This window comes from Dama dama, chromosome 1 (genome assembly GCF_033118175.1).
Source record: "Dama dama isolate Ldn47 chromosome 1, ASM3311817v1, whole genome shotgun sequence".
Taxonomy (NCBI): Eukaryota; Metazoa; Chordata; class Mammalia; order Artiodactyla; family Cervidae; genus Dama; species Dama dama.
This window is the reverse complement of record NC_083681.1, coordinates 6,747,432-6,774,674: the sequence shown is the minus strand read 5'-3', so window position 1 is coordinate 6,774,674 and position 27,243 is coordinate 6,747,432. Positions and strand designations below refer to the sequence as shown.

At 39.6% G+C, this 27,243-nt stretch overlaps 1 protein-coding gene across 4 annotated transcripts in view; it reads right to left on the bottom strand.

Moving 5' to 3' along the window:
- Window positions 1-27,243, bottom strand: part of PDGFD (platelet derived growth factor D) — a 267,492-nt gene that overhangs the window by 15,606 nt on the left and 224,643 nt on the right. For all 4 annotated transcript variants that reach the window (XM_061143144.1, XM_061143135.1, XM_061143164.1 and 1 more), the window contains 2 exons: window positions 20,901-20,963; window positions 13,864-14,062 (listed from right to left, as the gene is read on the bottom strand). In XM_061143144.1, the coding sequence (XP_060999127.1) occupies window positions 13,864-14,062; window positions 20,901-20,963 (262 nt within the window). The remainder of the gene's footprint in view (window positions 1-13,863; window positions 14,063-20,900; window positions 20,964-27,243) is intronic.

Below are 27,243 nucleotides of genomic sequence, written 5' to 3'. Positions count from 1 at the left end.
GGAACCATTTCATTGCTGCTAAAACCCTGAAAATAACTGCAAGCAAAGCAGAGAGGATTACATAAATGGATTAAGAAGTGCTGCAATCATCCATTACAAGTGTCACCTTGAGATAAATTCTGATGCTGGCTGTGCATTACTGGGCCACAGACAGGGCTAACACAGACGGCCAAAGCTGCGGATTGTGATGCTGGGGGTAGATTTTGTCCTCCATCTAGGAGCGAGAGGTACTATTTGCAGGAAGAGGTTGTAACGTGTGAGGTTTCCCAGGTGGCTCAGTGGTAAAGAATCTGTCTGACAAAGCAAGGAGACATCAGGGGACTCAGGTTCAACCCCTGGGTTGGGAAGATAAGCTGGAGGAGGCACGGGAAACCCACTCCAGTATTCTTGCCTGGAGAATCCCATGGATAGAGGAGCCTGGCGGGCTACAATCCACAGGGTTGCAAAGAGTTGGATATGACTGAGCCACTGAGCACGTGGTGAAGTGTGGAAGGCCAAGAGGGATGGGAAGGAAGTGACAGACTGGGTGTAGGTGGGTCCAGCCAGTCCTCTGCTGGGCACCTGACTCACAGGCCTACTTATTGAGGCTCCCCACCCTTTTGAGATGTGTGTTACCTACTCAAAGTGAATACTAAGTAGGAGAACTGGGCTTGAAGTCATTCTCCCTCTTGCTGCCCGGTCTCTGCCACATCAGGAAGAATGGGGGGCTGGCAGGCAACCTGGGGTTGAAAGAGAAGATTGATCTCCCTGGCATGATATTAAGCTCTCCTGTATGGCGGTGTATGAGGACTGGGGTGGTTAATGGCTACACCCTTATGTCCGGAATATGTCCAAGCCAAATTATATAGCATGATTTCCAGTGGGAACTCAGCTGATCGCCTAGAGAGCCCTCCACAAATCAGGGTAGGCATGCATGCCTTACTTGTCTTGGAACAAAACTCTTCACATTGTATAACTGTTTTACTGACTCACACTGGTTACTTCCGTTTCCTACCGGCCATGAAGAGATTTACGATGCTGTCAGTTATTTATGCACCAATTCCCTGACGTGACTAAGAACTGTGGCCCTGTGTGGTTTCTGTAGAATCCAGCTGCCCTGCTTATCGGGGGGATTGAAACCATGAAGACACTCAATTTAGAACTAGAACTAAAAACATTCCTCAGAGTGGATGCAAATAACTTTAAAGCGCCATTGCAGACTTTCTGCAGGGGATATTGAATTTCAAGTCAAAGAAGACTGATTAGGCAGTGCAGCAGACCAGGGAGCCAGACAGGGGACTGGGTGGTAATTAAGGCTTCTGTAGCTCTGGTCTGAGGGGGGCTCTGGTGTGAGCTTCTGTGGGGGGTGGGGTGCAGGCCACGTGGTACAAATCCGGGGAGAAGAGCCACCCTTCCCATTCCTGATTCATTCTCCAGAGTGGAATATTACCGAAAGCGAGGATGTACCAAATTTAATTCAAAGGCCCATTAATTTCATCTAATTACCCTTATTTCACTCAGCTGTACATAATGTCATCATCCCTCTTTCACTGTCCTTTTGAATATGAGTCCTGCCTTCTCATGGATCTTTGGCGTCATTTCCATTTTTGTGTTCTGCACTGACAATCTGTTGGAAAGGCTGACAGTGTTGTCAAAGACTTCCTCTGGACACAGGAATCTAATGTGGGCCATTGCACCCAGCCGTGGGAAGCACCATTTTCCTCAGGGCTGGCCTCAAAGTGCAGCCTAGTCACAGAGGCTCCTGAGCCGTGGGGTGAGCTCTGCGGTCTGAGCACTGGGGCGGGGATATGTAAAGCAACAGGACGTTGTTGAATGCACACCCTCCTAAGTTTCTAGTCTATGAAGGCTCAGATTTGGGAGGAAGGAGAGTCAGCCTGGTCTTTTTGATATTGGCCATCCCAAGTATCAGGTAATATAGCAGTTCTTCATGAATATGATTGCGTGAAATCCCCATCAATGCTATGAATTACATACTATTGTTAGCCTTATATTTACACTCAAGACAATTGAGCCTCTGAGAGGGAAGGGAAAAAACTTGTCCACAGCCACACATCCAGTCAGGAGAAGAGCCGATATGAATCTAGCCTTTTCATCACTCTTGTACTTTGAAGCTCCAGTCTGAAGATTTGAAGAAGGGTGCAGCGAGCAGATTCTATGAGCCCTGTCGGAGCTTTCCGACTAGAGGCCTACTTCCTGTCAAATGACCTGGCTTCCTAGGTGCGTTGTCAGGCACTGACCTGTCACTTTTAAGATGTTGTCAGTTACATATATCCAAGCATGTACTCCTGTGCACAAATATTCATCTATCAGATTCTACCCAGAAAGTACACGGACCATAATCTTGCTAAAGAAGCAGGCAACTGCACTGAACCTAGTGTTTTCCTTTGGTATTGAAAAATGCCACCTGATGTGAACAGGTGACTCACTGGAAAAGACCCTGATGCTGGGAGAGATTGAGGGCAGGAGGAGAAGGGTATGACAGAGGATGAGATGGCTGGATGGCATCACCGACTCGATGGTCATGAGTTTGAGCAAGCTCAGGGAGTTGGTGATGGACAGGGAGGCCTGGCGTGCTGCAGCCCTTGGGGTCACAAAGAGTCGGACACGACCGAGCGACTGAACTTCCTTGAGTTAGTCTCTTCTGGGTACCAAGTTCATTATGCTGTTCCCTCATCAATCTTTATCCTGTCGTGTGTGTCACCAGTCTTGAATATTCTTGCTATTCTCCGATTAAACTTCTACATATTCTTGGAGTTAGCCAGTAATCATTTTGTATGCCTACATGCTAAGTCACTTCAGTTGTGACCAACTCTTTGCAACCTTATTGACTGTAGCCTGCCAGGCACCTCTGTCCATGGGATTCTCCAGGCAAGAATATTCTAATGGGTTGCCATGATCGTCTCCAAATAATCATTTTACTATAATCCAGTTACAGCCTTTACAGTGCTAAAATCCTCTAAGGGTTCTCCTAGCAGGCAGCCTCTCTTCCTGCAGATTTAGCACATGGTCCCGGCGCCAGAAGAGCAAGTGTCTGAAGGAGGGCCATGCTTTGCTAGCATTAAGCTTCTGTCAATCTAGTTTACCTTCTCGGGTGTCTCAGGCCACTCTGTCACTTTAATCTTCTAAGTCAAGAGACACATTCATCCGACATCTCCTCTAACCCCTTCACTAAATACTCACCTGACATTCTCTGCCTCCTATTGTAGCACTTACTTTGTAGAACTTGCTTTATCCTTTTCTTTTTTAAATTAATTTATTTTAATTGGAGACTAATTACTTTACAATATTGTGATGGGTTTTGCCACACATCGACATGAATCAGCCACAGGTGCACATGTGTCCCCCATCCTGACCCCCCTTCCATCTTCTTCCCCATCCCATCCCTTTCAGAGGACTGGTTTGAGTGCCCTGCTTCATGCATCAAACTTGCACTGGTCATCTATTTTACATATGGTAACACATGTTTCGGTGCTATTCTCTCAAATCTTCCCACCCTCGCCTTCTCCCACAGAGTCCAAAAGTCTGTTTTTACATCTGTGTCTCTTTTACTACCTTGCATATAGGATCATTTTTACTGTCTTTCTAAATTTCATATATATGTGTTAATATACAGTATTTGTGTTTTCCTTTCTGACTTACTTCACTCTGTATAACAGGCTCCAGTTTCATCCGCCTCATTAGAACTGACTCAAATGTGTTCCTTTTTATAGCTGAGTAATATTCTATTGTGTATATGTACCACAACTTCCTTATATGTTCACCGCAGCACTGTTTACAATAGCTAGGACATGGAAGCAATCTAGATGTCCAGTGGTAGATGAATAGATATCCTTTTCTTTATTTAGGTATTTCTCATTCACTAAACCATAAGGTTCTTGGAATCAGAGTTAATCATCTTTTAATCCCCCCTCTCATAGTGCTTTGCCACTAGTGGAAGAAGTATATGTAGGTCAATTAAGTACACCGCTCCTAAAACCATTGAGTTTCAAAAATTAGAAGCTGCATGGTGCTGAAAAAATACATTTTTTGGTAGTCTTAGAATATGTGCCATTTCAGGACATTTGAAATAATTAATTAAATCCAATAAAAAACAACAGGAATCACTATGGCTTCCCTAGGCAAACATTTCTGATTTTCTTTAAACATCTTTTGTGGGATACCAATCAACTTAAAGCCAAAATTAGAAAATGCTTAGGCCATTTATAGACCTACTAATCAATCCAAGTTTTCTTTGTAAGGCATGGGTACTCCATAATGACTAAAGGAATCAAACTACTAATTGTTGTTGGGTTAGAATTGAACAGCTAGGATTCTAGAACCAGCTCAATGACAGATGAACTGTGATGCATGAAGATTGGCACCAAGACCCACGGGCTCTAGAAGCTTTTCCACATAGCTCTTCCACATCTTTTACATGGGGTGAAGGATGGTGTCCAGGAGGCTGGCTCTCTGATATACATCTCAAGGTGCTCAGGAATATGTCTTTTGCCAAATGGGTGATAGTCCCACAGCCTGCTACATAAAGTGTTATAAACTTGACTTTGATATTACAAGACCAGATTTATGGTGTTTTAGGTAGTGGGGGAGGTAAGGGGAGTATATGAATACTTGTAGTATCTTTATACCAAGAAACGAGGGGCTCTCAGCCTTATTTAAGGTTCATAAATTTCCTAGGAGGCAGTCTATTCATCTTTATGAGCATTACAACCTCACTGTGATTTTCAGATTCCAGTTTCTATAAATTAGCACTTAATTGTGACAACTGTTTCTACATTTCAACCCAGTTTTCAAGTGCAAATGAGTCTAGAAAGAACAATTATTTTATAACTTTTAATGAGGGAATACCAGGGTATTTTAAACTCAAAATCATGAATCTCATGACTCCATTTGCTGGTTTCATTTCTCAAGAATGGAAACGTTAACCACTTGTATTTGTATAAATTAACCTAAATCATAGTAAAAGATTCCCAGTCAAACAATTCCTAATTGTCAGGGTTCAAAAAACTGTTAAGTGGTGAATGAATGGAAATTTATTGAGCAGCTACTATGTGCTGGGGTACTATGTGAGATGCTTTCACAAACTCAAGTCTCATGGAATTCTCATAACAAACCTTCATCTTAGAGACTACTTTTTTCATCTGATGGATGTGGAAACTGAGATGCAGAGGAGCTGAGTGACTTGCTGAGCTGAGATGCAGAGGAGCTGAGTCACTGGACATAGTAGACATTTGACAAATATATGCTGGAAAATGAATGGGTGAATACATGGATATCTACAAGGTATTGGATTAGGCATGAAAGCAGCTGACACTGTCATAAGGCAATTCTCTGAACTCTAGTGGGGGGTGTATAAAATATATCTATAAAATGAAAAATAAGAACAAGGTTAGGAGATGAATAAGAATCAAGGAGACCTTTAAATGTATGTCTTTCTCTCATTTACTAGACCATGAGTCTCTGAGTTTTAAGCACCACTGGGTCCCTCGCAGCATTGACCTTGCAGTCAACACGCTCAGGTTCATAAACATTTCTGCATTTGTTTCTTTTATTAGATAAAATTGGAATAACAGTACTCTCCTGCCAAGAACATTAAGCTTGAACAAGTTAAAAGTGTCTGAAGTGAGTTCCAAACCCTCAGCTCCCAGTAGGTATGCCTCACATTAATGTTGAAATGAGTAAAAGAGATCAATGAAATAAGGTTAAGAAAAGAATCACCTAAAACCAGAAGTAGTCAAGATTCTGCAATTGGTGATTGCTAAGGAAAGGGAGATCATCCCCACTTTGATCACAGTGTCAGAAAGCAATGATGTGTGTTTAGTTTAATTCAATGAGACGCAGCACTGAAGCACAGTCCTTTGCAAATAAAGACACTTAGCGAGCCAGATCTCCCAGCACCAGCAGTTTCTGCATGAGTGTGAGTTCTAGGAAGGGTGTGCTGTCTCCTTAAGCCCATCAGAGCACTGAGCCCAAGGATACTGCAGGGGTTCCTCAATGCCACACAGGTAAAAACTGGCATAGGAACCACAAGGCAAACCCACTCACAGTAACGAGAGTGACCGTCGTGGAAAAGGCACGTTTGTCCACCAAGATACTAAAAGTCACCTCTGGTTTTCTACTGTGAAATGGGTTTTCCAATCAATTTGCACCTGAGTCATATGCCTAGATGTGAGGAATGTTTGCTAATGAAAGTGGGCTTAGGATATCCACAAAGATAGACAACCATTATCAGAGAAAAGCAGAGGTTGCGCTGGCACTAAGAGAATAAACGAGCAAAAAAAGTCCTTGATCCTGTGCTGAGATTTTCTTCAAACTTTTATGTGTGTGCCCTCGTAGATGCATGCAGCATTATATAAGACAATGTGGTTTTTATTAATGCTTGCAGGCAAACTGAGTGAGTAGGGCACCTAGATACTTACAAATCATATGGGTTATAAAGAGTGGCTAAGGCCTAAAAACTAAGCTTTAAAAAGGGAACTTCTTTTTCTGTTTTGCATATAGAGTTATCGTTACCATCTTTTTAAATTGCATATATATGTGTTAGTATACTGTATTGGTCTTTATCTTTCTGACTTACTTCACTCTGTATAATGGGCTCCAGTTTCATCCATCTCATTAGAACTGATTCAAATGAATTCTTTTTAATGGCTGAGTAATATTCCATAGTGTATTTAGACTCTGTGGGAGAAGGCGAGGGTGGGATGTTCTGAGAGAACAGCATTGAAACAAGTATACTATCAAGGGTGAAACAGATCGCCAGCCCAGGTTGGATGCATGAGACGGGTGCTCAGGGCTGGTGCACTGGGAAGACCCAGAGGGATGGGATGGAGAGGGAGGCGGGAGGGGGGATCAGGATGGGGAACACATGAAAATCCATGGCTGATTCATGTCAATGTATGGCAAAAACCACTACAATATGGTAAAGTAATTAGCCTCCAAATAATAAAAATAAATGGAAAAAAAAAAGGAAATGTCTTAAAAGCAAAATGGTGCCAGAAATTTCTCAGTAAATAGTGTCATAGAAAAGTTGAGTAATTGGAATTTATTTTGTAAAATTTTTATGATTGTACTGATTATACAGATACTTAAATATGACAATTTTTGGATAGTCTCATAGGAGGCTCTCCAGACTTTTAAAGCCATACAGGGAAGAGAACAGGGTCCACAGAAATGCCTTGGTTCTATGCAGAGTTTTGTATTCAAATAATAATAGTAGCCAGCATTTATTGACGGCCTACTAGGAGCTGGATGCTCTGCTATTATTAAGCTCAATACAACTTTGCAAAGGGGTTGTAATTAGCTATTTTCCTAAATGCCGAGGTCTGCATATAACTTCTCCAAGGCCACTATCAGGAACTGATTTAGGATTTTATTGTAAATTTACTTGACTCCAAAGTCTGTGCTCTTCCCACTACCACAGTCTTTCTTTTTGCTCTATTTCTATCAAATTTATGGTAAACAATTTTAATATTGATAAAACACAAAAAAGCTTTTACTTGGTACATACCACATTGTAATGGAAACTAAAAGAAGTTAGCCCTTACTGGACATAAGAAATTAGAAAAATCCATTTGACTTAATGTCTCTTGTATTCCTGTTTAATTTACCTATGGATAGTTGCAGAAGAATGATATCTCAAGACTGCCTTACCCAATTCATCCATAGAGTCAAGGACTTTCTGCAAATTCTTACTCAGATATCAAATAGGCAAATAGAAAGTTGTAAGCATTTGATTTACATTGACTAGCTCATTTCTAAAATAACGTTCATATCTTAATACACTGAAATTATTTCCTACATTCTAAATCATTTTTGAAAGAGCAAGTTACCTCTTTCTAGTTAGTATGCAAGGGCATGACAAAAAACAACACTAAGTGACTAATTTAAAAATGAAAGGTATTTGCATCTAAAAGAATTCAGAGCCAGTTCTAACATTTTATATGAAACGTATTTATTTAATTTAATCCTCAGCTTCTTATGCCAGTTATTTGCCAATAAGTTGTTTTAATATTAAAGCGAGTTTTAGATATTATAGAAAAATAACATCATGTAAGAAATGACAGAATTGATATAAGATCCTGGGGAATGGGTTGCTAACTGTCCCAGAGTTACAACATCTAACCATTTAGAATCTGTGAAAATCATCTTCTGGAATCAATTTAATATTAGTATGCTTGATGCACTCAATATTAACTTACTGATTTTTAAAGAGGAGTGCACATCAAATTCAGCTTATGTATCAATAAATGGCAAATCTTTGGGGAAAATGTATTTTTGTCAAGCATTATTGTTGTTCAGAACTACTAAGTTGGAATGCCTCAACAATTATATCCATATTTCAATCACAACACAAACTATGAAAACAGGTTTCCTTATTACTATTGGGTTTTCTATGGCAAAAGTGAAAGTGAAATTTCCTCAGTCATGTCCGACTCTTTGCGACCTCATGGACTACACAGTTCATTAAATTCTTCAGGCCAAAATACTGGAGTGGGTAGCCTTTTCCTTCTCTAGGGGATCTTCCCAACCCAGGGATTGAACCCAGGTCTCCCACACTGCAGGCGGATTCTTTACCAGCTCAGCCACACAAACACACCATAATTTAGGAAAGTCATGTTCTCTTGGAATAAGTAAAAAAAAAAAAAAAAAGGATCTCACATTGTTAATTCCCATAAGTCACTTCTCAATGCCCAGTCTAGTAGAGTTTAAGACCGACAGTTTTTCCATGTTGAGATGTCAGATTTTGTGCTATATACTTGAGTAAATACACACTGCCCATAAATTCAAAGGACTTTTTTTTTCAAGGAATCATAGTATAATTTCTGTTAACTTCAGTGGTCATGCTTCCTTGACTTCCCTCAGTGGTAAAGAATCCACCTGCCAATGCAGGAGATATGGGAAGATATGATCCGTGAGTTGGGATCAGGTCCCCTGGAGAAGAAAATGGCAACCCACTCCGGTACTCTTGCCTGGAGAATTCCATGGACAGAGGAGCCTGGCGGGCTACAGTCCACGGGGTCACAAGAAGTTGAACATGGCTTCGTGACTGAACACAGGCATAGGCACAAAGTGGTCATGCAAGGATTCAGAGAGTAATTACATGGTTTGTAGAACATCCATATAATTTTTTACCTAATTATGTGCAAATTTGCTGTTATCAGCATGTTCATCAGAAGACATAAATGCGACTTGAATTTCAAATTACTTATTTTAAAATTTTGAGCAGCTTTAAGGTTGAAATTATTGGCAAAAATTGGGTTTTGGAAATGCAGTTATCTATAGATTTCAATTATCCATGTTACCCTTTTCTCCATTACCCCCTAGGAAACTGAAAGTTGAATATACTAACTTGTCCTAATATCCTCAGTCCAGAAGCTTTTACAGACAAGTTTTTGCTTATCTATTACTTGTGAATTTGAAAAAAAGTGAAATTCTAGCTGAAATTCTGGCTTCAGTACTTGGCAGTGTTATGTCTCCTTTCCCTCCCTCTTCTCTCTAAACTTTTAATATCCTCATACTTACCATTTTCAAGTCTCTTCTTAAGGAGAAATAAAACATCACTGTCACCTCATCTCCCTTCAAATAACAGTAGAAGCAAAGCATAAAATTTAATTTAAATATATTAACTCTTTTATACTATTTAAGTACTTCACCTAGTGTATTTGTATTTTATTTTAGTGTTTAAAAAATTTTGTGATCTATGTATTCACATTCAATTTTAGAATCTTGTTCTTTGATATCATGAAAAATTTGACATCATGAAAAATTCCACTTTTGATCAGTCTGGGCAAATCAGAAAAAAGGATGCTCAATAGATATTCACAAATGACAAGTTTGTTTCTACACATCATCATTAAAAGATTATTATAGGGGCTTCCCAGGTGGCTCAGTGGTAAAGAATCAGTCTGCCAATACAGCAGAGTCAGGAAGAGCCCGTGGAGAAGGGAATGGCAACCCACTCCAGCATTCTTGCCTGGGAAATCCCATGGACAGAGGAGCCAGACAGGCTAAAGTTCAGGGGGCCGCAAAGAGTCAGACATGACTCAGTGACTAAACAACAGCAACAAATACTAGTAGTAGAAAACGTTTTAGAAATCCTATGAAGTGCATATTTTATTTGACACCTAATGGACCTCCATCATCTATAACTATTTTTCGGTTTTCACTCTTTTATTCACTATCCCATTTCTTATACATCAGGATAAAAACCATGGATTTATATTTTTAAGTTGCAAAAGCTGACAAGAACAGCTGAAATATTAAACGTGACTCCCTCTGCTTCTGTGATCAGGGGTTCAGCATCAGGGGAATGATAAACAATTAAACCAGCACAGTTATACAAGTGTAGAGACAACGGTGACTTGCCAGTGTTCAATGAAAGGGTACAGATCTGCCTCAGGGCCATTTTAAATAAGAGATTGAGAGATGGAATCCAAGCCAACAGGGGAGATAGATGTTTACTCTATCAGAAATCAGCAGAATGTAGCCTTGAATACTCTAGCAAGGTTATTTCAGTAACCAAAGGCATTCTTAATAAAGGCTCAAGCCTAACTCTATGGGGTGGGTTTATATAAACTTTAGAAATATACCAAATTATTAATATCTCCAATTTCACAAACATTAATTGAGCAGCTAAAAGGTGTCCGTTGTTACAGATGTTCAGTCATTAAGCCATGTCTGACTCTGCAAGCCCATGGACTGCAGCACATCAGGCTTCCCTGACGAGAATGAGAGCTTGCTCAGACTCATGTCCATTACACATCAGTGATGCCATCCAACCATCTCATCCTCTGTCACCCCCTTCTTCTCCTGCTCTCAATCTTTCCCATCATCAGGGTCTTTTCCCATGTGTCAGAGATCGTACCAATTTACTGAAGATAGAGGATGAACAATCCCTCAACCCTGAGTGCCTCTGAGGATCGGTCTCAATCTCCTGAAAGTGAAAGTCGCTCAGTTGGGTCCGACTCTTTGCGACCCCATGGACTATAGTCCATGGAATTCTCTAGGCCAGAATACTGGAGTGGGTAGCCTTTCCCTTCTCCAGGGGATCTTCTCAATCTCCTAGGAGCCATAAAATAATATCAGTGCCCCAGGTTCGCCCTCAGAGTTTCTGAGTCCGTGTGACTCTGACAGCACCAGGCACCTGTATTTTGTTAAAGCTCCCCAGGTGACTTAACATTCAGCCACAGTTAATACACTTAGGCCCTAGGATCTCACATTGCTCAGTCATATCTAACTCTTTGCAACCCCATGGACTGTAGCCTGCCAGGCTCCTCTGTTCATGGGGATTCTCCAGGCAAGAATACTGGAGTGGGTTGCCATTCCCTTCTCCAGGGGACCTTCCCAACCGAGGGATCAAACCCGGTCTCCTGCATTGTAGGCAGATTTTTTTTTTTTTTTAAACCATCTGAGTCACCAGGGAAGCCCCGTTAGAGAAAATACAGAGATACAATAGCAATGCAGTAGTAGGATAAATAGATGCTGTAGCATCTCAAGTACTCCATGCTTGAGAAGTCTGGAGTGGTGGGCTTCACAGAGAGACAAAAAGGGGCAATAAGGGCTCCATAAAGGAAGTGAGGCGGTCACTTCAGAATCGCAGTGACCACAGCTGGCTAACGTCTCTTGGCAAGTACTGTGTGTCAGGTGCTCTGGATGGCACCGCTAACAATCCCTGAAAGCAGGTATTATCATACCCACATCACCAATGAGGAAACTGAGGCTCCGGAAGAACCAATGACGAGCTGAAAATAACCACAAAGCTTGTAAGTGGCAGGGTTAGGATTTGAAACAAGATGCCTTGCCTCTAACTCAACATAATGTCTGGGGAAAAATAAGTAATGAATTTACGTGATTTTTAAATTTTAGTATTTCAAAAAAGTAGGTGTCAAGTAGGGCTGACCCTCAAATAGCTGTCATGGTTAAGATACTTGAAGACATAGTCAAGTTTTATCATTTCTTTGTCCAATGCCATTTTATTTATTTATTCTTTTTCTGGGGTTCCCAACACATTGTGAATATTTTATTTTCTTTCAAGTTGACCTGGTAGAGATCCAAAGACAGCAATGCCTTATAAAAAAGCATTTTCTTTTTTGAGTTGGATACAAAGTAAGCGCTGAGGAAATTTGATTTGAGAGTTACACTGTTCTGCATGCAACATCCTAGGTGGCGCTAGTGGTAAAGAACCTGCCTGCCAATGAAGGAGATGCAAGAGACCCGGGTTCCATCCCTGGGTAGGGAAGATCCCCTGGAGAAGGAAATGGCAACTCACTGCAGTATTATTGCCTGGAGAATCCCATGGACAGAGGAGCCTGGTGGGCTACAGTCCATAGCGTCGCAGAGTTGGACACGACTAAAGTGACTTAGCACTCACACAGGCATGCGGCATTATCTCCATAACATCAGGGCCACCAGTGACTCTGTTGTCCCCACTTAGCTGTGCAATTTAAGTATATAAGATTATGACCTAAGCCATAAGTAGCAGATTTAGGCAGGAGTTAACTAATTAGTCGTTTCAGCCTACATGTTCTAACAGATTGCCCTTACCAACACAAACATTATCTGTAAAAGGGCCCAGGTTCACAATTCCTGAAGGTGAAAGTCGCTCAGTCATGTCCCACTCTTTGCAACCCCATGGACTGTGGCCTGCTAGGCTCCTCTGTACATGGAATTCTCCAGGCCAGAATACTGGAGTGGGTAGCCTTTCCCTTCTGCAGGGGATCTTCCCAACCCAGGAATCGAACCCAGGTCTCCTGCACTGTAGGTGGATTCTTTACCACCTGAGCCACCAGGGAAGCCCAGGAATACTGGAGTGGGCAGCCAATCCCTTCTCTTTAAAAGGACCTCTCTTATTACAAAGTATAAGAAACAGGCTATACTGTATTAAGTATCTTTACATCTGTGATGCAAGTCAGCCTTATAAGACTTCCAAAGAAAATGTTAATAATAACAAATCTTATCAAATGAAGCAAGAACATAACAGACTAGAAATTATAATTTTATTCAATAAGGGTAATTACAAATTATTTCTCTATTAATTTGAGTTAAACATTCAAATAAATACTCACATCCTAAAATCATATTACCCAGATGCAGCATCCTATTTTTGAAGAGTTTAAGTATTATGGTTTTAACTCTTGATGTTTTAACTCTGCCTGAATATTCTTTTCTCCTCCCTTCAGTGTGTTTTTCTGAACCTTTCAACTGCATGTATGCCCTCACACGTGTGCAAAATATCCAAGATCTTTGTTTCTTTCTTGGGACCTTTACAGCCTATGAACTACCAAGGATGCCAAGCCTATGGTAGGACCTTATAAAATTTTTTGGAATGGACACTGAATGAGTAGAGTTGGAATCTTCCAGAGATCTGACCACTGCTTTACCAGGAGCCTCTCCTGCGAACACGGACTGAGTCCTGGGCTAATTCAACACTCACATCCATCAGAGAGGCACAGTGGACTGTAATACACGCACTGCCATTGGAGGCAAGAGACCAGGATTCTCCTTTCTTCTCCATTGCCATGCAGCCATTGGAGAGTTATCCAGCTCCCCTGACTTTGGTCACCTCTACTATTTATGGTGGGACTAAAAATGCCTTGTTTGCCAAGAAGCACAAAGTTGATCCAGATGATTTTATAAGGTCTTTTCTAGCTCCAAACTTTGACTGACTCAAGTCTTTCTTAGTCCCATACAAACAACACAGTTTGGGCAAAACACAGAATATCATTTGAAAGTGCTGTGAAAAGATAAATAAGAATGGGCTAACAGTACTCATCTGATTTAAGTGTATTAAATATATTGCATTGCAAATTCTTACTTGTTACTATTAGCACTTGTATCTGCTTATGAATAACCATATCTCTTTCTTACCTTTTGACTTCCTGTCATGATATGATCTGCCTCGATGATGAGGGGTATCCAAATACAGATTCTCAAGATCTTCTTGCCATGATTCTGGATTGAAGTGCTTGAGCAGCTCTTCCACAGTATCAAATTCCGCAATCGTTTTGTCCAGAGCATCCGCAGTGAGAGTGGGGTCCGTTACTGATGGAGAGTGATAGGATACCCCCTAAGAGTGACAGACAGCTCAGTGTACTCAGAAAAAGTGCATTGCTATGAAATACAAGTCACACAAACTTATGGAAGAACACAGACTTCTGATTATAAGACGTCACGTATCTAAATATCATGCTAAGCCCCTATGCCATAGTCTTGCCATATTCCTAAATAATTACTTGGTAAATCATAGTCATTTGCTTGATTGCAAATCAAAAACAGGAAGATCATAAAATACCCAGCTCATCTGAACTATAATTATTAAAAATGATACCAGATAAATGGAAATATCAAAATAAGTCATTAAATGTCTTGGTTCAAAGTCCCAAATCATCATATCCATATCAACAAATAATGGTAATAGGTAAATTATGAACTCCTTTTATCTTCCATGCAAACCGTGAGTAATCCATTTCATCTCCCATGCTTAGCCTCAATGCCCCCTCTTTATAGCTCACATAGCACAATAGATGTTCTCTGAGCAGTGTTTAAATTTACTCTGGAAACATCTTGATAAAATTTGGTATTTTAAGCAACTTATTGTCAACAAGAATAGTAAGCCATGAAACTGGCTCCCTTGACTTAAGACTGGAAGATTCACTTGGGTGTGTATGTGTGTGTGTATGCATTGTGTGTGTGTGTGTGTGTGTGTGTGTGTGTGTGTGTGTGTGTGTGTGCATTTTAACTGCTATAGTTCCTAGGGATCCCTGTTGCCATTAAAACATTCTCAGGAATACTCTTTAAGTGGGATAACATCATAGAAAGTCTGGAAGGGATTATGTATTTTGCCATGGAATATATTCCCATATAAATTTCTAAGCACTTACTTCACTAACCCTTGTACAAACTAGAGGTAAATGAGCCATGAGTCAAACATCTCTGTAAAAATTCATGACCCATTAACAAGGAAATGGAAAACACATAGTCTCCAATGTTTTCTAAATGTCTTTAAAGAAATTGCTAAACAAATAATATCCTCCATGGGCAAGTGCCTCATATCTCTATAGGAAAATAAAAATTAATGAAAACTTACATTTCTGAAACTTAGCTGCATTCCTAATGAGAAATAATATGCATATGCATTATAGAGTCCCAGATAGCAAAGCCCACAATTATTTTCAGACTTTCAGGTGAATGCTTTTACTTTTTAACAAATCAAGAGCAAAAGACACTTACTCTTGGGGGAACTGTCTGCTTTTAGCAAAATTAAGAAGTTTTCAGTTTAGTTCATTCGCTCAGTCATGTCCGACTCTTTGCAACCCCATGGACTGGAGCACGCTAGGCTTCCCTGTCCATCACCAACTCTGGGATCTTACTCAAACTCATGTCCATTGAGTTGGTGATGCCATCCAACCATTTCATCCTCTGTCATCCCCATCTTCAATCTTTCCCAGAATCAGGGTCTTTTCCAATCAGTCAGTTCTTCGCCTCAGGTGGCCAAACTATTGGAATTTCAGCTTCAGCATCAGTCCTTCCAATGACTATTCAGGACTATTTTAGGATGGATTGGCTGGATCTCCTTGCAGTCCAAGAGACTCTAAAGAGTCTTCTCCAACATCACAGTTCAAAAAAATCAATTCTTCAGCACTGATCTTTCTTTATAGCCTAACTCTCACATCCATACATGACTACTGGAAAAATGATAGCTTTGACTAGATGGACATTTGTTGACAAAGTAATGTCTCTGCTTTTTAATATGCTGTCTAGGTTTGTCATAGCGTTTCTTCCAAGGAGCAAGTGTCTTTTAATTTCAAGGCTGCAGTCACCGTGTGCAGTGATTTTGGAGCCCCCCAAAATAAAATCTGTCACTGTTTCCATTGTTTCCCCATCTATTTGCCATGAATGGGACAGGATGCCATGATCTTAGTTTTCTGAATGATGAGCTTTAAGTGAACTTTTTCACTGTCCTCTTCACTTTCATCAAGAGGCTCTTTAGTTCTTCTTCGTTTTCTGCCATAAGGGTGGTGTCATCTGCATATCTGAGGTTATTGATATTTCTCCCAGCAATCTTGATTCCAGCTTGTGCTTCATCCAGCACAGCATTTCTCATGATGTATTCTACATCTAAGTTAAATAAGCAGGGTGACAATATACAGCCTTGACATACGCCTTTCCCAATTTGAAACCAGGCTGTTGTTCCATGTCCAGTTCTAACTGTTGCTTCCTGACCTGCACACAGATTTCTCAGGAGGCAGATAAGGTGGTCTGGTATTCCCATCTCTTTAAGAATTTTCCACAGTTTATTGTGATCCACACAGTCAAAGGCTTTAGCAGAGTCAATAAAGCAGAAGTAGATGTCGTTTTGAAACTCTCTTGCTTTTTTGATGATCCAGTGGATGTTGGCAATTTGATCTCTGGTTCCTCTGCCTTTTCTAAATCCATCTTGAACATATGTAAGTTCTCGGTTTATGTATTGCTGAAGCCTGGCTTGGAGAATTTTGAGCATTACTTTGCTAGCATGTGAGATGAGTGCAATTGTGTGGTAGTTTGAGCATTCTTTGGCATTGCCTTTCTTTGGGATTGGAATGAAAACTGACATTTCCCAGTCCTGTGGCCACTGGTGAGTTTTCCAAATTTTCTGGCATATTGAGTGCAGCACTTTCACAGCATCATCTCTCAGGATTTGAAATAGCTAAACTTAAATTCCACATCTCCACTAGCTCTGTTCGTAGTGATGCTTTCTAAGGCCCACTTGACTTCACATTCCAGGATGTCTGGTTCTAGGTGAGCAGTCATACCATCAAGATTATCTGGGTCATGAAGATCTTCTTTGTAAACTTCTGTGTAATCTTGCCACCTCTTCTTAATATCTTCTGATTCTGTTAGGTTCACACTATTTCTGGTCCTTTATTGTGCCCATGATTAAATGAAATATTCCCTTGGGATCTCTAATTTTCTTGAAGAGATCTCTAGTCTTTCCCATTCTATTGTTTTCCTCTATTTCTTTGCATTGTTCACTGAGGAAGGCTTTCTTATCTCTCCTTGCTATTCTTTGGAGCTCTGCATTCAAGTGGGTATATCTTTCCTTTTCTCCTTTGCCTTTAGCTTCTCTTCCTTTCTCAGCTATTTGTAAGGCCTCCTCAGGCAACCATGTTGCCTTCTTGCATTTCTTTTTCTTGGGGATGGTCTTGATCCCTGCCTCCTGTACAATGTCACAAACCTCTGCCCATAGTTCTTTAGACAGTCTATCTATCAGGTCTAGTTCCTTGAATCTGTTTGTCACTTCCACTTTATAATCATAAGGGATTTGATTTAGGCCATACCTGAATGGCCTAGTGGTTTTCCCTACTTTCTTCAATTTAAGTCTGAATTTGGCAATAAGGAGTTCATGATCTGAGCCACAGTCAGCTCTTGGTCATGTTTTTGCTGACTCTATAGAGCTTCTCCATCTTTGGCTGCGAAGAATATAATCAATCTGATTTCAATATTGACCATCTGGTAATGTCCATGTGTAGAGTCTTCTCTTGTGTTGTTGGAAAGAGTGTTTGATATTACCAGTTAGTTCTCTTGGCAAAACTGTATTAGCCTTTGCCCTGCTTCATTCTGTGCTCCAAGGCCAAATTTGTCTGTTACTTCAGGTATCTCTTGACTACCTACATTTGCATCCCAGTCCCCTATAATGAAAAGGACATCTATTTTTGGGTGTTAGTTCTAGAAGGTCTTGTAGGTCTTCATAGAACCATTCAATGTCAGTTTTTTCAGCATTACTGGTCGGGGCATAGACTTGGATTACTGAGATATTGAATGGTTTACCTTGGAAACCAACAGAGGTCATTCTGTCATTTTTGAGATTGCATCCAAGTAGTACATTTCAGACTCTTGTTGACTATGAGGGCTACTCCATTTCTTCTAAGGGATTCTTGCCCACAGTAGTAGATATAATGGTCATCTGAGTTAAATTCATCCATTCCAGTCCATTCCATTCCAGTTCATTCCAGTCCAGTTCACTGCTTCCTAAATGTTGATGTTCACTCTCGCCATCACCTGTTTGACTACTTCCAACTTACCTTGATTCATGGACCTAACATGCCAGGTTGCTATGCAATATTGTCCTATGCAATATTCCTATGCAATATTGTTAAGAGTTTTTATAAGAGCATAAATACCTACTATAGGTATAATTTATTGTAATTCAAATACACCCTGTATGGAAAGGGACTAAGTGACAGATGGGGTTTGGAGTGTAAAGTGTGAGACATGAGACAGATTGGTGAAGGGTACCAGTCCAGCTCTTTAATCTAGGAGTGTATTTATGTTTGTGTTTGTGTGTGCATGGCTCATAGAAGCTGAACCCTGATTAAGGCACATTACTTCTGTCTTTCACAACCCTCTTGGTACACTATCCTTAAGGCAGCTAAATTTATGATTCAGCAACACAAGTCCAAGTTCCCACTCAACTTTGTCTTGTCTGGATCTACAGTCTAGTTAGCTCTTACTGACCACACGATTTACAATTAGCTTTGTATCACAATAATGTGGTCTGAGACCCACAAAATCAAAATTAACTGGCCAAAGTTAGGTGCATGATACCATAAGAAAGCTTTGAGATTATATTTTTCCCTCTTTTTTTGAGACAACAGCAGGTACATCAATCAAGCCATTCAACCGCAAGCAAAGCTACCTAAATGATTCTGGGGAACTCCTGGCAAGGAGCTTCCTGGGCTTAGCCTTAATAGTACTTAAGGTATAGTGTGCATTCAGACGTCTCTCCAAGAGAAAGCTGTGGAGGTGCTCTTAGTCCTTGAAGATGAGGGGGGAATCTAAGCCCTTCTAATATTAGTTTGAAGAGCAAATACAAACTATAGGTACAATGTAAAAGTGACTTTGTGTATGAATTTTGCTGCTCTTTCCAAGTTTTGACTTGAAATACTAATGATGGTTGGGGATTCTCTGGTGGTTCAGATGGTAAAGAATCTGCAATGCAGGAGACCTGAGTTTGATCCCTGGGTGGGGAAGATTCCCTGGAGAAGAGAATGGCTACCCACTCCGATACTGTTGCCTGGAGAATTCCATGGACAGAGGAGCCTGGTGGGCTACAGTCCATGGAGTCACAAAGAGTCAGACATGACTGAGTGACTAACACACTAGCGATGGTAAAGAAAATACTTATGACTGACTAGGTCACCTACTCAGCAAAGGAGAACATTTTTGTTTCTGAGGCAATTATTTCAAAACTACTTTTGAGGGAAATACTAGTTGATTGTGCTTCTTTCAGTGGCACTATAAATTTGATCTCATTCAGATTTTGTTATACGTTCATAAAAATCAAACTAAAAGCTAAGTGAATTACTTTAAAATGATAAAAATTTGTAAAAAAAAAAATGCTCTGAAAACTGTAAACCAGTCTCAACAGAAGCAAAGAATGGTTTACATAGAAATCCAAGGGCTCTTGCTCCTGCTTCAGAAGGTTCTTGAAAATCAGAATGCTGAGGAAAGAAGTGAGGTCTCCCTCATCTTCCAAGGGGACTCAGCAGAACCTGGACTTAGAACTCAATCTGGAAGAGTTTCCAGTGGATTCAGACATAAGGCTGAGCTTGCACAAATGCACCAAATGGACGGGACGATCCTTCTCTTTAAGAGGACCTGGGCTATCCTGAGTTAGAAGGGGACTTCAAGCTTATTAATTTCTGCCCTTGGGGCAAGGAATGATGAGACAACCCTGAGCTACCATGCACAAGATACTTGGGAAGCCAGAGGATCTCCTGATAGAACAGAACATTCAGTCCTGGTGGAAAAAGCTGTCACTGGCATGTACCTTAAATTGTCAGTCAGCCTCTAACTGCCCACACCTCCTGCCTAGCCTCTTAGCTCCCCAGTACCTCAGCATTATTTTAATTTTCTCCTACCTGACAATAATTGCCTATACCCAGTTAATTTCAGAGCATGCATTCCCAAGTGTCAGAGATGAACAAAGATTTTGTAAAATCACCATTAGAGACCTCGCTGATCTCCATCAGATCATATTCTAGTCCAGCAGCCACACTTGGTGAATTAAAGAGTCACAGAATCCATAGATGAGGAAATCCTGGCATCTCAGGATATTTTTAAAAAATCCCCCCCAAGAACAAAAGATAGACTATCACTTCAGGGGAAAAAAAAAATCAACGTTGACTCAGCCACACTAACATACTTTAGAATCATAGCCAACTTTTCTCCATGCTCTTAATCTTAATAATGAACAACTGCATTTATCATATTTTAGTTTATTGCTACACAAGTGCTACCCACAGGATTGGTGAAAACAAAATCTGCTCTTTCTGTACAAAGTAGATAAGTAGACAGAATACTGAGAAATGACTAAATTTGGAGGAAAACAAATGGAGCACAAACCATTTTAAGTTTCAGGGTGAGTTATGTTTTATTTCTAAGACACACAGAACACAAGTCTGGCTTGCACTTAAGTTTTATCTTGCGATTAACACTGGGGCTTTTTCACATATGAAAAGACCATTGAAAATGGAAAGGTTAACAGCTTCCCCTGGAATATTCAAAAAACTATTTCAAAATTCCCCACTTGAGCTTGGGCCTTGGACCTGTTTCATATATTTTATATGGTTGGATAGTCCTTTAGTTGGAATGTCTGCTTTGAAACTCATAAATATTTAAGTCATTGTCTCCTGTGTTCCTACAATGGGTACTGACATTTCCTGGAAACCTTTCTGAAAGAGAAGGCAAAAGGGCATCTGACATAACCCACTGTAACCTAAAAGAAGTGGAAGAACACATCATGCTTGAGATCTGGCTTTGGATCAAGTCATAGATCCTTCATGCAGCTAAAGTCATCCCAGGATTGACCTTAGCTACTACTCCATCAGTTGTTTTTGCAGGCAACAGAAAAATAAATTACTTACTGAGATAGAGCTTGTGACTGACTCCCAGTTGGTCTCTGAGGCTGCTGCAGGTTGGAAATCTTCCTAGAAGGCAAAGAAACATTCATGCGAGTCAGGCAAACTCCTGTTCAACTCATTACATGCACAGTTTCATCTCAGCCATCTGAATTTGCTTCCAACTATGTGACAAGGGGAATACAGGCTACACGCCTGCTGAGCAGATCACCATCTGCCTTAAGCACCTCTCCTCAAGAGCCCTTGTCATTCAAGACATGGACAATTGCATTCACATATTCTTATAAACACTTGTGAAATGAAAAAAAATGTGAGGACAGGAGTTCAAATTTTAACTCAGTCATCCACTGGCCACGTGGCCTCTCCTCTCTAATCCTTCTCTTCCTCTCTGCAAAAGGAATGTGCTTTTACATTGTGAAATGCCGTGCTACGCTCAGTCATGTCTGACTCTTTGTGATCCTGCGGACTGTAATCCGCCAGGCTCCTCTGTCCATGGGGCTTCTCCAGGCAGGAATACTAGAGTGGGTTGCCATTTCCTTCTGCAGGGGATCTTCCCAACCCAGGGATCAAACCCAGGTCTCCTGCATGGGCAGATGGATTCTTTACCACTGAGCCTCCTGGGAGGCCCTGTAAAAGGCTGATGTAGGATGCTTAAATTACAGGGCCATTTTGAGGATTGACTGCATTAATTATGTAATTATAACTAGAACCTAATAAAGATTAATAATAATTATTATCAGTGTTAGTGTTTACTTGGTTTGAACTATGTTCTGTATTATGTTCATTTCTGTCAAGCTAGTCTATGATAATCTGTGACCTTTTAAAGATAAATTAAATGACAAAATGCTATTCCTGACTCTATCAAGAAATGTCAGGAAGACTGGCAGGAGGAAGGAAATGGCTGTGGGAGTGACAACACACCACCCACTCAAGGAAAGAAAGTGAAGAGCAGACTCAAAGTCTTAGAGGAACTGTGACCTCAGAGAAAGAAGCTTCTCTTATAAGGCAAAGTTCTTTCTGATTTGCCTGTTAATTATTCCAGTACCTGTAAGTTTCAAAAACATAATGGGAAGGAGAGCTGACTCTATCATTTTCCCAAGTCACACATGATTTCTTGACACTGCTAAAGTAAATCACTTTGGTTAATTCCTTCTAGCCTGATCAGGGAGTAGGAGGTATTTTAAGACGACACTGAGAAAAAGTCAGCCACTCAAATTTGACAGCTTATTCACCCAAGTATGCTTACTGAATGAGAGCTAAGAATCATGTCTAAATTCCATTAACATTTTGAAGAGCTGAAATTTGCTAACTGCTGATGATAAAATTGGTTTATATATAAATGTCTACACAGAAGAAACTTTGGTTGTTTTCCAGAGGGAACTGAGGAAAATGTGGGGTTCAGGAATGAACATCTATTAAAAACTGGCTGGGCATCATTATTCTAATCTCAATCTCAAGGAAGAGAGGAAAAACAAAAGTCTCTGCACTCTGCAAGACAGAATGTACATGGAAAGAACACTGATATATCATGGAAGGATGGGTGCAAACAAATGAAGGTAAACATTTATATGAGTCTTCATAAACTGGTAAACAAGTCAAAATAAGCAAGAAAGCCAATGGCTTCTCCCTGTCTTGGAGATGCTATTAGTGTGAGAATATATTTCAGATTAAAAAATGGGATATGAGTAATTCTCAGATCAGAGAATTTTCATTTTTACTCATTCATGATATATTTGTTAATCATCTAATGTGATATATTCTAAGCTGAGCATAGAGTCACAAGTAAATAAGAATCTATAATTCCTCTCAAGGAGTTCAAAATGTAGACAAATAAATAAACAGGTGAACAAACTCAGGCAGGTGCTCTGATAACTCAAGATACCATAGGCGGTAAGAAATTCTTCTTGCCTAGGAAGTGGGCTTAGAAAAATTTTGCATAAGAAGGTAACTTGACCTGAGTCTTGTAGACTCAGATAAGTAGACAAGTAAACAGATGGCTATTTGCTAGAATGGTATAGTGGAAGACAATCAAAGAGAGAGCAACCTATGATTGCTCTCTATATGCTCACAATATGCTCATATATGCTCTCTATATGCTCACATATTGCTCACAATATGAAGAGCGTATACAGAAAAAGGAGCGAGCTGATGGGGAAAGTTAATGAATCAGTCATGTTGGACATAAAGTATTTGTAGCACTGATATAACATCCAGACATGTTCAGGAAGCCATTTGTTATATGAGAATCAACCTCATGAGAGAATCCTGAACTTGAGGTATAAAACTGGGAAATTATCAGCATAAAAATGGCTGACACATATAGCATTGTGAAATTAACTAAATAAGTAATGGATTGTGTCAACGGCATAGGAAAATCAGAAGAGGAACCATCTTAAAATTTTGGAAGTGGAAAGAACTCTTAGGATTATCTAAAATGCTAAAAGGATATGAAGGATAATCTCTTTATTTTAATTGGTATTAGAAGACCAATTCTCAGACAGACAGTGTGCTCTATATTATATAGCCATCTTCTGGGAATGACTGGACCATCAGAACCCATTCCTCAGTTAAAAACTGTGTGGTAATTTTTCACATCATTGCAGCTAGCATGGGTAATTGTATGTCTGGGGGAAGAAAATGGAACAGAGTCCAAAAGGAAAGGCTTCTATTGTAGGTTCTATACAGTGGCTCTAGTGGTAAAGAATCTGCCTGCCAATACAGGAGACGCAAGAGATGTGGGCTCAATCCCTGGGTCAGGAAGATCCCCTGGAGTAGGAAATGGCAACCTACTCCAGTATTCCTGCCTGGAAAATTCTAAGGGCAGAGGAACCTGGTGAGCTACAGTCCATGGGGCCACAAAGAGTTAGACATGACCAAACACACACACACACACACACACACACACATACACACAGAGATTTTATAAGAAGAGTAAGATAGGATTCTAATTTCATTCTTTTGCATTTAAATATCTAGTTTTCGCAGCACCATTTATTGAAGATTATCTTCTTCACTATTTGGGCTTCAGAATTGCAGTCAGAAATTTTAATAGGAACAAATGATAAAGGGCTTCATTAAGACCTATATAAAATATATTAATAAATTTCTCTTAGCAATATGAATATTAGACATTTAAAAGAAACCAACTTTCTTTGATGTTATTTCAAAAGTTTGCCATTATTTATAAATGGCATTTGGGAGAATGGATACATGTGTGCGTACGGCTGAGTCCCGTTGCTGTTCTCCTGGAATACCACATCACTGCTAACCGGCTATGTGCTTAGTCGCTCAGGCATGTCTGACTCTTTGAGACCCCATGGACTGTAGCCCACCAGGCTCCTCTGTCCATGGGGATTCTCCAGGCAAGAATAATGGAGTAGGTTGCCATTGCCATATCCAGGGGATCTTCCAACCCTGGGATCGAACCCATGTCTTCCACATTGCAGGCAGATTTTTTACCATCTGATCCACCAGGGAAGCCCTGTTAATTGTCTGTACCCCAATACAAAATGCTTTTGGTATTAAAATAAAATAAGAAGGATGACATTTAAAATGAGCTTATAAAAGGGAATGACATTCATTAAAAAATAAAATACAGAACCTCCAAATTTTGCCCTGAAAAGAGAAATCTCGGCATGGGAAAGATATAGCAATTTTACTTTCTAAATCTATACTCCTAGGACAATTCTCATATCTTCCACCATAATCTCCCAAATCCAAGATACTAGTAAATCTCCCAACTGTCTGTTAACTTTCTCCATGCTTCTTCCTTCCTCCTTACAGTTTGCGTTACATAAGGCAGCTGGAATTATCTTTTTTTTTTCAGCTTTTTGAGAAATAGTTGACATAAAATGCTGTATAAGTTTAGGGTATATAATGTGACAATTTGATATGTATATATTGAGAAATAATTACCACAGTAAGGTTGACACATCCATCATTCACATAATTACAAGTGTGTGTGTGTGTGAAAGAGAATGTGTGGTGCGAATATTTAAGATTTTCTCTTAGCAACTTTCAAGTACATAATACAGCGGTCAGCAGGCTGTGTATTAGATCCTCAGAACTTACTAGTCTTATTACTAGAAGTGTGTTATCAATATCTCACATTTTCCCCAATCCTTCTGCCCCCAGCAACCACCATTCTACTTTGTTTCTGTATGAGTTTTGTTTTGTTTCCTAAATGATTCCACATGTAACTGAGATCATATAGTTTTTGTCTTTTTTCTGTCTGATTACTTAGTTCACACAGGATATTGTCCTTAAGGTTCATCCATGTTGTCAGAATGCAGGATTTCCTTCTTTATTGTGTTTGAATAAATATGTATAAATATAATGTAAAATATATATGATATATATTACAAACATATATAATTTGGATATATATATTTTCTTTATCCATTCATCTATCAATGGACACTTATATTGCTTTCATATCTTGGCTATTGTGAATAATGCAATGAATGTGGGGATGCAGATATTTCTTCAATATAGAGATTTCATTTCCTTTGGATGTATATCCAGAAGTGGGATTCCTGGATCATATGGTAGTTCTATTTTTAATTTTCCATACTGTTTTCCATACTGGCTGCACCAGTTTACATTCCCATCAAAAGTGCATTAGGGCTTTCTTTTTTCCACATCCTCAGTGACAGTTGTTACCTTTTGTCTTTTTAATAATAGCCATCCTATCAGGTGGTAGGTGATATCTCACCATGGTTTTGATTTGCATTTCTCTGATGACTGGTGATAATAAGCATCGTTTCATGTACCTATTGACCATTTACATGCCTTTGGAAAAAAGTTTACTCAGGTCCCGTTCTCATTTTAAATCAGGTTATTTGATTATTATTCTTTTTCTTTTTTCTATTGAGTGGTATGAGTTGTTTGTATATTTTTTATATTAACTGCTTATTGGATACATAGTTAGGCAAATATTTTCTCCTATTCTGCAGGCTGCCTTTTCATTCTGTTGGCTGTTTCTTTTGTTGGGTAGAATCTTTTTATTTTAATACAGTCTAATTGCTTATTTTTTATAATGCGTTTGTTTTTGGTGTCATATTAAAAAAAATCACTACTAACACCAATGTCAGGAGCATTTTTCCCTGTTTTCTTCTAGAAGTTTTATGGTTTCAGATCTTACATTTACGTATCCAATCTATTTTTAGTTAGTTTTTATGAGTAGTATAAGATAGGGGTCTAATTTCATTCTTTTGCATTTGAGTATCTAGCTTTCCCAACACCATTTATTGAAAATAATTTCTCTCTCATATTGAGTATTCTTGATTCCACTGTCAAATATTGATTTGTTTCTTGCTTCTCAATTCTATTTCACTGATATCTTTTTAAACTGTAAATCAAGTCACTCTGTTTTCTGTTTAAAAAAGAAGCAACAGCTTTCCATTGCACTCAGAGAATCTGGTTTCATAAAAGCTGACCACGGCTTACCGTGTCTCCTGGTGTCTTCTGTGATTTGATGTTCTCCAGTTCTCACCAAACCCCTCCCCTACTACCCTGGCCTTCTCACAGTCTTTCAAATAACGCCTCCAAGCTTCTTCTCCTCTTGGCTCTAAATTTGTTGTTGGCTGGGATGCTCTTTCTCCAAGTCTTAGCTCTCTGTTCAAGTATCAAATATTTAGAGAACCTCTTCTGAACACTCTATTTAAAATACTTCCACTCTTGGTTGCTCTGTTCACTTATCTTGCTCAATTTTGTTCAAAGCATTTAGTATGAACAGAAGTGATTTTATATTTTTTTTTATTGCTGACTATCTTTTTTCCCCAACTAGAAAGCATGAATTTAGAATGACAGGGACCTTGTTGATTGCTCTCTACTGTGTCCCAAGTTCCTAGCTAGTTTTGGTACACACTCCAATTTCTCTGGTCTCCAGTGTATATTCAGGAAAGATGTTCAGCTGCCACCTAACCCCTAGTATAGGTAAGCAAGACGGACGGTTCTTAAGTTGGTTCGACTGTATGATACTGCAAAAGTGATATGCATTCAGTAAAAAAAAAAAAACCTGCACTTTAAATTTTGAATTTTGATCTTTTCTCTAGCTAGCAATATGTGATAGTATACTTTCTTCCTGTCATGCACAGGATCATGAGGGTAAACAACTGATACACCACAACCATTCTGGGCCTGTACAGTCATTCTGGTTTTCACTGTCAGTATTCAATAAAATTCATGAGATAGTCAACACTTTATTATTAGAAAATAGGCTTGGTGTTAGGTGATTTTGCTCAAGCATAAGCTAATGTGTGTTCTGGAACATGTTTAAGGCAGGCTAGGTTAAGCTGTGATGTTTGGTAGATGAGATGTTAAATGCATTTTCAGTGTGATATTTTCA